The sequence below is a fragment of the Embiotoca jacksoni genome, unplaced genomic scaffold (assembly GCF_022577435.1).
Source record: "Embiotoca jacksoni isolate LCO1_2020_lvr unplaced genomic scaffold, fEmbJac1.0.p SCAF_4, whole genome shotgun sequence".
Lineage (NCBI taxonomy): Eukaryota > Metazoa > Chordata > Actinopteri > Embiotocidae > Embiotoca > Embiotoca jacksoni.
The window spans coordinates 15,276,750-15,289,335 of NW_027185392.1; the positions used below are offsets into that span (position 1 = coordinate 15,276,750).

General features: G+C 43.1%; 1 protein-coding gene across 5 annotated transcripts in view; it reads right to left on the reverse strand.

The window, feature by feature from the left end:
* Positions 1-882: 882 nt before the first annotated feature.
* fbxw7 (F-box and WD repeat domain containing 7) overlaps positions 883-12,586 on the reverse strand; it is a 115,728-nt gene continuing 104,024 nt past the window's right edge. For all 5 annotated transcript variants that reach the window (XM_069166837.1, XM_069166836.1, XM_069166835.1 and 2 more), the window contains 4 exons: positions 9,407-9,588; positions 7,584-7,809; positions 6,254-6,464; positions 883-3,572 (listed from right to left, as the gene is read on the reverse strand). In XM_069166837.1, the coding sequence (XP_069022938.1) occupies positions 3,304-3,572; positions 6,254-6,464; positions 7,584-7,809; positions 9,407-9,588 (888 nt within the window). In that variant the 3' untranslated portion in view covers positions 883-3,303. The remainder of the gene's footprint in view (positions 3,573-6,253; positions 6,465-7,583; positions 7,810-9,406; positions 9,589-12,586) is intronic.

The window sequence follows — 12,586 nt, forward strand, 5'->3', positions numbered from 1 at the left end:
ATGATTTTTTTTTTTTGTGGAAAACCATCGGCCACAAATTATTATTCAAAAGTAGGATACTTGAGACTCATCTCGAAACATGTCTGGAGGGGAACTTATAAGATTTCAATTCTCCTTAGGAAAGACGCGTCTTGAGGTCAAGTGCCAGCGCACATGTTAAATGAATTTTCTAAAAATGCAAAAGAAAATTGCATTTAAGGCCCGTTTCCATCCATTTTTGATACTAACTGTCCAGAGTGGTGCCATCAAACCACTGCAGAAGAAAAGGCCATAATAAGGTGCGGTAATTTAGTATGTTGAACTCAAACAAATAAAAAATAATGAGAAAATATTAAGAGAAATGTGGCACTGAAGTTTGTTTTATGTATTCATTTTAGGAACATTTCTGTCTCCCTCTCAGACCACATACTAAAGATCTGATCTGATATCTGCTGCGTTTTTCTTCCTTCCCGCACATGCTTTATGTACGTTACAGTTAATTGGCGCTCTTCTGTTGCACCGACTTTGTTTGTTTGATCATTTCATGGGATTTGTTGGCAGTAGGAACAAATACCGAATATTTCTTCCCTTTTCCTTTTGATAAATGTGACTTGACAAACAAACAGGACTGAAAACAAACTGTGATAGTAGAGAAAGTAAACCACAGACTCTATTAAACTGGATCCAGAACAACTGCTCTACTGAAGTGACTACAGAACCTGATGAATACAGAGAATCTAACCTACCATGAAAGTCTGTTAAAGGATAGGCTGTGATGAATTTGGCCTCGCAAACCTGCGCTGCTAAAATTATCCCCTTGTGGTTGTAATTAAGCAAATAATCTGCTTTATTGAACATGTAAGATGCCTTCACACAGGTAACAAAAACAGACAACTGATAAGCTTGAAATGAAAAAAGAAAAACCCACATTTTTATTGCACTTAAGTTATAAGAAAATAAAATTCTAAGTGAATCAAACAAATACACAATCCCTTTAAGGTTTTTTCTGTCTGTTTTCTTTTTTGCCAGGCAGTTTACACGAACTGAAAAACAAACAAACACCTGCAACAAATCTGATTTCTCAAACCAGATCATAAATTAAAAACAGAGGGAGAAAACAACAAGAGGAGATAGAGCAAGATTGTTTTTTTCTTTTTTAATATACAGTGTTATACCACTTTCACAGTTCAGCTTGAGTTGTGACTCTTGGAGATTGAGACGATTTTCGTTTGGCTACAATGTTTCTGTTCACGTTTTGTTGCCTTTGTGTTTTTATTTTTCCCCACCGACGACGCGCGAGGCTCTCCGCCGCCCCGCTGACTTTAACTGCAACACATGTAACACTAAGACTCCCAGCAGCTCGACCTGTCAGCTGATGCTAGTGATGGTCTCCTCTGTCGCTTCAGACATCTTTGAATGGAACAACAATCACACACGGATACGGACAGTTCTCTCATTCAACGTGTTAAAAATCGATACATCTGCTAGTTTGATTTTTTTTTTTTTCTTCTTCTTCTTTTTTGTTGTTTTTTTTTTTCCTTATTTTTTTTTTTTTTTTTTGCCAGTCCACACAGCATTTGTACATTAACCCCAAAGGACAGGCTGAAAGAGCTTTGTCCCAAGGAATGTGTTTACAAGTTGCCCATTAACACGCTTAAACACACGCACTCATGCACTCACACGCACGCACGCACGCACGCCAACAGTGTACATCCCCCTCGTTTCCTCTCTGCAGAGCGATCCCGTCACTATCTGTCGGACGCGCTCCCTCCTCTCAGCCTCGTAGAGGCACGTTTGGCTCAAGTTTCAGTGGCAAAAACAAACAAAACTTTAAAAAAAAAACAAAAAAACAAAGAAAACAAAAACTTGGATGTTATCTTTTGTCATCTTTTGTTGAAGTCCAAACATAGAGTTCAATTTGGAATTTCGCCTGGGACTAAAACGTCACAGCAAGTAAAAGTTCCATCTCTCTTTTTCTTTCCATTCATCTAGCAGCATAAATACAGTTTGGCCACTGGGGGATGGGGAGGGGGAGGAGGACGGGGAGGACGGGGAGGGGGGGGGGGTAGAGGGGGGAAAGGGGGGCATTAATCCACAGCGCTTAAGAGCAGAAGAAAACCTTTCACTTCCTCTCATCACAGCACTGGCATTGAGGAAACCACCCCAGCTAGACTCTGAAGAAATCTGGACACCGTTGGTGTTTATGTGGAGACGGAGCTCCAAACCATGGCATGTAGAAAAAACAGAAAGGAAGAACAAACAACTCGAGTAAATAGACAAAAAAAAAAAAAAGAAGAAGGAAAAGCTTGTGACTGCAAACCTAAACAGGGCAGGTTTCTAATACTGGGATTTGTTGCTGTTGGCAACAGTGAGGAAAGGAGGAAAAAAAACCAAAAAAAAAAAACCTTTCGTATGATGAACCCAAACGGTATTGAAATTCACAGTTGTGTTTGTGTGCGACATTGTAAAGAAACTGAAACCGCGTGGAGAACAATAAGAACGGAAATGGAGTAACAAGAAACGAGCCAGATTACAGGCTGAACCCTCCAATCGCTCCAATCTCCACTAACATCAAGCAGCTCTTTAGGTGGAACTGGGTGTGGAAATTCACCTCGAATGTCTCCCGCCTTCCCCAATCTTCACCTACGGTCGGTGTTTCCCACGTTCCGGTTGGCCATTTGAGTGTATGTGTGTGTGTTTGTGTGGCGCACGCTGATGGGAGAGGGGGGAGGGCGGGGGGGGGGTGTGTTGGGGGGTGGGGGTGGGGGTGGGGGGGACTTTTTAAAAAATAATATATCTCTGTACATCTCAAAATCTGTCAGGCTTGAGCGAAACCAAGTCTCTGTGTGAAGCTGACCCCCGAAACCGAAAGGGTGGAGAGTCGCTTCAGAAGAGTTCAGTCGTCGTCAGTCGTTCCTTTCTTCTCCTCCTCCTCCTCTTTCTCCCAGCCAATCAGGGAACAGACCAGTCGTGCCGCCCCGCCCCCCCTCCCCCCCACCGATGCCCCGTTTCCAGCCCGATCCCCTCCGACTCCACCCTGTACAGGTGGGAGAGGTCAAAAGCAGGGGCTGAACATGCGAGGGTCTGTGTCTTTGTCAGTAACATTTGCCCAACAGGGGGGGAGGGGGGGGACGGGACGTGGGAAGATGAAGGCCGAGGACAGGACAGCCCACTGTGGGTGGAGGTGGTAGTAGATTTTGCGAGTTTGGGTGAAGAGTTCTGGGTGTCGGCCCTCTGGTCTCCAGGCGCCTCGTCTCCCATTCCCTCTCTGATCCTTCCTCTCCGTGGTTCGCTCTCTTCGTCCTTCCCCACCGTGTCCCCCTCTCACTTCATGTCCACGTCAAAGTCCAGCACCAGCAGCTTGGTCTCCTCTGTGCCGTTGCGGCTGCCCACCGCGCACACCAGCTTGGTGTTGGAGGCCCGGATGCGCCACACCACGCCGCCGCTGCCGCCGCTCTCCAGGGTCACCAGGTTGCGGATGAACTCGCCCGTCTTCAGGTCCCACAGTTTGACTGTGCCGTCGTCCGAGCTGGTGATGACAAAGTTCTTGTTGAACTGGAGGCACGTCACGGCGCTCTGGTGCTTGTGGGGACCTGGAGGCACCAAGAAAGTGATGGTTAGAGCAGAGACTTCGGTCTGCAACAGACGTTCGTCATAAATAGGGTAATGAGTGATGAACGGCTGAATTTGAAATGAAAGCAGCTGTGGCAAAAGAACCCAGAAAAACAAAAACCTCTGAGAGCCTGCGAGGTGAAGGAAAACCTCTCTATTCCTGCAGCTGTTGTGACAGCGGAGGAAGGTGTCAGGCTTCAGGACGAGCTGCGCGATGGGGCCGGGACTCGGGCCTGTCACTGTCACGGAGGCTAAGCGGCTTCAGCTGCACCTCCGGCTGCTCTGTTTGTGTGCCGGCAGCTGGCAGAAGGCCACGGTTGAAGTCAAGATCGGCGACTGTTACCGTCCTCACCGAGGTGACTGTGCAAAGAAGTCCCGAAGGACTTGAAAATGATATCTTAATTAAATCAATTAGGCCGACACAGAACACAAACAGGCTGGCGCGGGAACCGTTTCTCACGGAGGTTACTTTTGAAGCCGCTCCATTCAGACACATTTAACTTCTCCGCGCTTTCACAATCCATTTGTTGAAATCTCACCACGAATAAGCTTCCCCATCTTTTCCACTTCTGTCTCTGGTTAGATCAAAGGCGGAGTTATTTACCCGAGTACACAATACTGCTCTGCACCAACCCCCAACATGCCTGCCTCTCTGCTCCCTGTGCTCTCCTCATTACCACAACAAAGCAGCCTGCTCCATCATTACCTATACGCTCTCCAGCTGACAGCGATGGCCCTGTTGTTGGCCCATTGTCTTATCAAAACACACTAATGAATGGCAGATATTGTCCGCTGACCTAATTATATGACCTACTAAGTTCCTCTTTCTACTGTAGTCGGCCTCCCTCTTCGCCAGACAACCACACATCCTCCCCCCATCTTGTGCCTCCCTCTCTCCTCAGCCTCTCACTGGGGCATCCTTTTGTTCCGCTGCTGTGTGTGTGTGTGTGTGTGTGTGTGTGTGTGTGTGTGTGTGTGTGTGTGTGTGTGTGTGTGTGTGTGTGTGTGTGTGTGTGTGTGTGTGTGTGTTGGTGTTTGCAGGGCCAGCGTGCGGCGTTGGAGTTTGCTAATGAGGGCATTTAGGGGTGGAGCGCGGGCAGTTGCCTCTGCTATTCACCAAAGGATTGGCAACTTCCTGTGAGACAACACTGCTGCTAATGGAGTTCGAACTATTTAAACAGACACAAAGGAAATGAGAGTGTAATCAGGATCAGCAGCCGTGCAAGGTGTTGGCTCAGTAGTGCCACACACACACACACACACACGCACGCGCACACACACACACACACGCGCGCACAAAATGGTCATTTAGTTTGGCTTTTAACTGGACTGTCAACATGAAACCAAGTCCCATCTTTGTTGTTGTTAAAGGCTGCTGCTGCTATTCTTCTACCCTTCCAGAGACAGTCATAATTGTTGTATTTGTATATCTACAGCTCGGCCTGCATCTGAGTGGTGCTGCAGCCTGTTGTAAACACACATCTACACACTTTGTGAGCACACAGTTGCGTCGTCTGTACTTTCACTACCACTTAACCGAGTTGACTGGAATCGAAACACCGTTTCTGATCTTGACGGTTCACTCGGTGTCGGTCAAGCATTGCAGAACAGAAAAGTCCCCACTGACGAGTTAAATGAAGAGGCCCACCAACAGACCAAAAACAAGAACATTTAATGAATGTGTGACCCGACTTTTCTTTGTCTGATGTGAGGCTGCCCAAATACTCGTATTAAAGACGTGCCCTCGGCTCATGCCTCTGCGTGATCTCATTTCTAAATTACAACTCTGCATCATCCATGAAGTCAGCTGCATCAAAAACAAGCGCTCCTACTTTCTCCATCAACAAATGACAACATGATGTTTCACCACATGATACAGACCAGAAGAAACCAGCAGTAAGGGAAGTAAACCCGAGGGAGATACAACCTGGATGTTATTTCACAATTATAGAAAGATGTATATTGTTAGTCAGTTTTTCATAATGTTTACCTGTCAATGTTTTTTTTGTTTTAACCACGTGAAGAGGCAGAAACTGAAGACTTTACTGTTTATCCGCTACTTTTAGCAAACATTTATCCAATACTTTTAGCCGTTTTAAAAACGAATAATCCTTTACAAATATTGGTACTATGAGGCGAACTGTTAATACTGACTCAATTCTTTATTTAAATCTAAACATAATTTCCTGCTTCCTCTTCAACTTCTACTCTAAATTAAGAATCACCGATGTTTGATGTCACATGTGAACCAGCGGACATAATTTCAGCAACGTTCATTAACAATTCAAACATCATCTATCAATAATTTCTAATGTTTATCACTGAGGTACGAATTGTTATATCACGCACACATGACCATAAATTATACAAACCTCTCTGGAAAATCTCCAGATTCTGTTTAAGTAAACAAAAATACATCCATTCCCATCTCAAGTGGATGTAGCATCAAATCACGACCATGGTTTATCCTAATAGTGGTAGCTGTGCAGACCCGTCACAGATAATGTGCTCCCAGCACATAAAACATGAAATGAACTCAATGTCTGGCTCTAATAATGTTAGTTCCTCACTGTATCTTAAACCTTTCTGAAAATTGAAGTTATATCTTTAGCTCTTGTTTTAGTGTAACGCTCAGGGTAAGTCGAAACTACGGCAGACTCACCTTGCAGTGTTTGCAGGCACTGGCCCGTCTTGATGTCCCAGATCTTGACCGTGGAGTCTGCGTTGCCTGAGACCAGGATGTTGTCTTTGAGCTCCATGCCGCTGGTGAGGGACTGATGCCCCGTTAGCGTGTGGATGCAGTTGCCCGTCTCCACATCCCACACCCTTATAGACGTGTCCAACGAGCCGCTCACCACGTGGATCCCGTCAAACTGCAGACGCGGACAATCTGTTAGACTGGCTGTCACCTCAACTTGTAGCTGGTGGCAACAACATCTGCACCAAAACAGCACTCTTTGTTTCTATTAAGAAACTCGAGATTAAAACCATTCAAATAGATGAATTTTATTGATCTGTGAAAGCTTGTCTTTTTGTCGACGCGTCCGGTCGGAGAGCACCAACACTTTACGAGTGTAAAGAAGTGGCGTGGCGCGAAAACCAATCTATCAGTGCAGTAAACGGCCTCCTCTCGGAGGGTTATGGCATCAGCTGAAGTGCTCAGTCATCACAGAGTGAATGAGAGGACGTCTTAAGAGGACACACGGGGATTAACTGATTTCACCAGATGAACCAACAACGCACACGGTAGTGTAGAATAAATTAAAACATTATAAAGCTCTGCATCGATATGAACAAGATGAACATAAAAATGTTAGCGCGACATGGGATTAGCTGTAAATAAATATTTACACCCAGCTACTGCCTGGTGTAGTTGTGCAGATAAATAAACAGTAGCTTAATTCTATACGTTTAGATTTAAATGTAAAAGAGGCAATTTGTGCAGCATATCAAAATGCTGTTTAATAAGTAGGAAAAAAAAAGGGGAAGATTTTGTATTTACATTTCATAAAACAACATAAAATACCTTTGAGTACAAGTTGTTACTAATAACTTTAAATGACCATAATTGGCTATATCGCGCAGATGTTACCAACTCTGATACACATTTTCTACAATAAATAAAGCTTAAATATAAATAAAACAAAACCTGTATTTATGTTGGCAGTTTTATTTCATTTGGCTTCCCAGAATTGCTATCTTTAACAGGTAAAGATGTCATGCTTCCTGTTGGTCACTTTCATTGAACGGGGAAACAAATATTTAATAATAACCAGTTAACACATTTGAGGTCTTTCCTTGTTAAATATTCCTCCAGTTTTAATGGTGCAACCCAGTAAAATATCAGTCTGACACCAACTTCTGAAGATCTCAGGTTCTCTTTAGGTTGCAGAGGTAACCGCGGTTCTCCGAGAGCACGAGTGCAGAATCTAACCAGACCCCATAGAGAGATACTGAGCAAATGTAAGTACAGTGTGTCGGAGGCTGCTCACCTGTAATGAGTACACTCTGTTGGTGTGGCCCTGCAGCGTGTGGAGGCAGGTCTCCGTCTCAGGGTCCCACACTTTGACCATGAAGTCGTAGGCACCGCTGACCACCCGTCGCCCGTCGTACTGGACGCAGCGCACTGCCGCCACGTGGCCCATGAGGACGTGTAAACACTGACCTGTTTCGATGTCCCAGACGCGCAGCGTGGCGTCACGAGAGCCACTGACCACCCTGACAGGAAATGCGGAGAGTCAGACATTCGTAGGAGAACAGTACGTTTTAAGAGGCAGTCAGGGATGAAGGTGACGCTTGTGGTTGCGGCACAAACAATTCGAATCATTAGGAATTCAACAGATGTCGTCGTGTTGAGATGCACTTTCCCACAGAAGTGAAGTCTATCTCAAGTTATCCTTTCAGTAAGATTAACTTCAACAGCCTGTATACGGGTCGTCATTCATACTGTGGCAGCTGCTCTGACAATAATGAAGCAGGTATGAACAGTTTCTTTGACTGCTCTGACAACAAGTAACCTACAGCATTACATTCATGTTCATACTTGAATGAACAGAAACACCTCTTAAACTTAAACAGCCGCCCCGAGCGGTGTCTTCACCCACAACGGAAACCCATATTATAGGTTATAGAGGAGGAAACTCCCTTTAGGAGAGAAGGTTATTCAAGTTTATCATTTTTAAAACGATTACTACGAGAACAGTTTGTACTATTTCTATATCCTTTAAAAAAAAAAAAAACCAATAAAAGTATTGTATTTAAAATGTCCAACAATTTCTAGACACTTCAATAAAGACTGAGACAGACATTCCTTAATATTGTGACATTATCTCCCTCTTAGGCTATTTAGATAAAATACAAAAAAAAAAAAAAACCTGTAGATCCACACAGCCCGTACTCTTTATTTATCAAATGGCTCACGGCGCTACATAGATGGAAATCACCAACATGTTATTCACTGTCTGCCTGTAGCTCGCAGCGCTTCCGCTGAGTGAGTAATCAAATGCTACACAAAAACCTTGGTGGGCCCTAAGGCGAAAAGAGCACTCTGAGTCTCCAGAGTGTGATACTGAGTGAATGAGTGAGCAGCAGTTCACTTAAGACGCCTCACAGGGTCTATTTAATCACTATGAAACCACATGCTCACTTTCAAAGATACTGTCCTCTTTTAGAGCTGAAGAGTTGCTCTTTTTGCTTGATGGGACGGCTGTTGAGTCAAGTGTTAGAGGAACCTTAAACGAACAGTTCACTTTATAGTCCTTCTGAGGTCGTGGTTTTCACACCAATTTAACAAACAAGATATGGCATGTGCTTTGGTGGGAAAACTTTATATCCCCTGGACAGAGACATGCTGGCTGTTTCCACCTACTATCAGTGCTGGCCTTACATTTACTTACCATTTCTTTAAGAGAAAGGCACAGATTTTATGAATGTAGTAATATGCAACTATATAATTCGTTAAGGTCACTACCACACTTGATTTTACGATGTAAAAATCTGACCATTGGTTTCATTTTTATTTTTTTTATCTATAAGATGTAAGCAAATTGTTTATTTTGTCTTAAACCCAAAGAAATTCAGTTTTAATATCACACAAGAGAAAGAAAAGCAGAAAATGCGCACAGTTAAAATGCAGGGAGTGGTTTGGCATTTTGCTTGGAAAATTGCTTTAACTATTAATCTATTATCAAAATAGTTGTCTGTCAAATCATTATTTAAGTCTCATCCAAAGCAGAGCAGTGCCAAGAGACTCGACTATAGTGTTGTTTTTGCACGTTTACATGGGCTTATTAACAGGGCTCAGCGGTTGACTCACCTTTTCTCATGTAGGTGCATGCAGCGCACTGTTGAGGTATGCCCATAGAGGGTGTGGATACATTCTCCTGTCTCTGCGTTCCAGACCTTGAGTGTGCGATCAGTGGAGCCGCTGATTATAATGTTGTCTCGCATCTGGGATGACCACACGCCCCCAGTGTGACCCACCAACGTCCGCAGACACTGCAAACACCACAGAGAAAGAAGAGTGGTGATCAGTAGGTTCCTCGCTGTGACTGTCGACTTTGGATGTGATAAAAGTTAATTTAAAAGACATTTGTTCAATCATATCTAAACGCAGTTTAAAAGCTCATAAAATCTCAATTACGATTTATTTTCTTGTATGATCTCCTGTTGCCTTTAGAAAAAAATAAAATAAAATTGATGTGACATTTAGTGGGCAGAGCTCAGTCAGTCCACACCTGCTGCTGCTGTGAGGGAATAAATATCTCCCAGGGGCCTCCACCAGCTTTTATAATTGCTTTTACTCATCTATTGGAAAAGAAGCCGATCCATTCTTTGTAGGAAGGGTTGACAACTGTCCTCAAAACAACGCATCCATTCATCCTTATTAGGGATGTAGATTAGCTATTGATTACAGCAGTTATGGGAATCTTTCTGATCAACTGGATTTGCGTTTTCCACAGTTTGCCTCATTTGTGCCTCAATATAATTCTCCAAAATGCATTCAATTGAAACTCCTCGGGGAGATGAGTAAACTGTGGTTGTGGCGGCTGCCGTGTCAGGTTCAGAGTGGAGTCGCGTCCCTCAAGTGTACAACATGTGACCCCTGACTGCTGCTGATAAGCCTCCTGAGCAGGCAATGAAGAGGACAATGATGCTGCAGCCCTTCCTCCCTTCCTCTCTGCCATGTGATAAAAAGCATCACATCATTAATTGTGGGCCACAGAGGCATGACCTCACAATCCACCTCACGTCAGTGTTAAAAGTCTCTGGTTTTATTGCTGTGGTCCTTTTATTGTTAAGGAACATGTTACAACAGGGAACAAGAGAATAATGCAAACTGAATATGGTAAAAACATGACTGCAGTATAGTGATATGTCTTCTGGATTATTTACAATGTTCTCAATGTTAACATATCTTCATTTACATTTGTGATGAATATGTGCTACTGCTGCGTAACATCAAGCTACAGGCCTGCAGTTTGCTATAATCACACTGGGAAGACAAGCATGCAAGATTTTTCTGGTGAATCCGAGCCAGTGGTTGAGGCTCCAAGAACAAGAATCAGTGTGATTAGAGCCAACTCCAACACTGCGTGGGAAGAGAGAATATCTGAAATGAAGGGCTTAGGCATTTTTATCTGTCTGTGAAACAAACATTAAAAAAAAAAAAAAAAAAAAAAAAAAAAAAAAAAAAATAGCCCTTCCCTGAGAATGAAGTAAGATTATGTTTAATGAACCTGTGAGGGGCTTTTTTTGTTTGTTTACCATGTGAGGGATTTTATACAATGCTTTACATTTGCATTAAATGTTCTCCTGGTTTAACCAAAAAAAAAAAAAAAAAACAGGTACAGCAGCAACAATTTTACATGCAGTAGGTTTCCCTTTGCATTGAAAAATAAACCTTTGTTTACCTTCTCGGAAATATCCGAAAGTCAGGGTCAAGGCTAAATGTGCATCGAACCAATACTTCGCAAAAGTTAAAATAAACTACCTCAGGTAATGCTATTAATATTATAGCATTAAACCCTGCATTGTTAACAGATTTCTGTGGCTATAGTCTCTTCTATGTGCTTAACAGACAAAAAAAAACCAAAACAGGCTAAAAATGCTTAATGTTAACATCCTAACAGCTAAAGCAGCAGGCGGTGTAACATAAGATGCTCCTGACCTTTGCCAAATGTTATAATAAGTTTATGATTTGCTTTCAGGATAATGAAAAATGTATGCTGAGTAGTCCAGAAAGACAAAGTAAGTATCTTTGCTGCTGCTTTATTTCCTGTTGAGGTATTTTAGACAATTGAGTCTACATGATGCCAAATTCAAAAAGTGGCTTCAGATTGTTCAATAAAATATAAAAAAGCTGGTGGAATACGGCAGATATATAAAATAAATATGTATGTTATTCTGGGAGCTTTGGGAACATGTTTTTCGTTTCTCATTTCTTGTGCTGCTGGTTTGATGACATTAATATGATTTGCAGTTTGACTCCAGGTACTGACAGCCCGATACATACATGTTAAATAAGTACAGGTAACTTCACTGTGCTTTCCTCCGCAGTAAACTGAAGCACAATATCAGAGCCACCAGAGGATAACAACCTTCATGGAAGTGTATTTATATGCACATTAAAACAAAGGAATAAATTCCCCTGTTCTTTAATCAGTCAGTTTCAAAAGCCACCTCTGATCTCTGGAGCGCCTCCTATCGTGAATTAAATGGAGGTGAAGGTAAAGTGCAAACGGACGCAGCTAAAGCATCTGTCAGAGGACACCTCTCCCCGCGTACAGTCCACAGGTCTGCCATCTTAAATCCACCAGACAGCTGAGGCTGCCGCTGACAGCCACCACCAAGGGCACGCGCTGCTCTGCTAAGCACCAGGCTGAAGCAGTGAGACGTGTGCGGCTGCTTGTGTGCCTGGATGGAAGATTGACATCTCAGGCCGTAGCTGGAGACATGCAAAGACAGACGGTCCATCCACTAAAGACAGAGCCTCCAGATACCGTCTCAGCAACCTCTTCTTCAGCAGGAAAACAAAAGCTGTTTGAAAATCTGCCAGACCAAAAATCCTGCAAGTTTCAACTCAACTGAAATTTTACTTTCAAACTTCAGTGCAATATTGTCTTACCTGATCGCTAAGCAATGTCCCAGTTTCTTTCAAAGGTGTGGAGGCATTTACATACAATGTGCTCATAATAATTCCCCTGATTGCCTCACGGCACGAGTTGAATTCCCTGTGATTCATACAATAAGATAAAAATCAAAGGCGGGACGAAAAACTGGCAGCAAAGATGAACCGTTAACAAATATCTGTCTTGGTGTTTATTGAAGCTTTGGCTGAGTGAGGATATGAATATTTGTTCAACACTTAAAAATTTAGGCCATGTCCATGCAAATAAGCCTGTTAAAATGATGCAACACTTACGCTAAGAAATGCCCAGCGAGTGTAAAAAAAAGATACATAATTCACGAACAAATGTTTGAGGGGAAAGAAGGA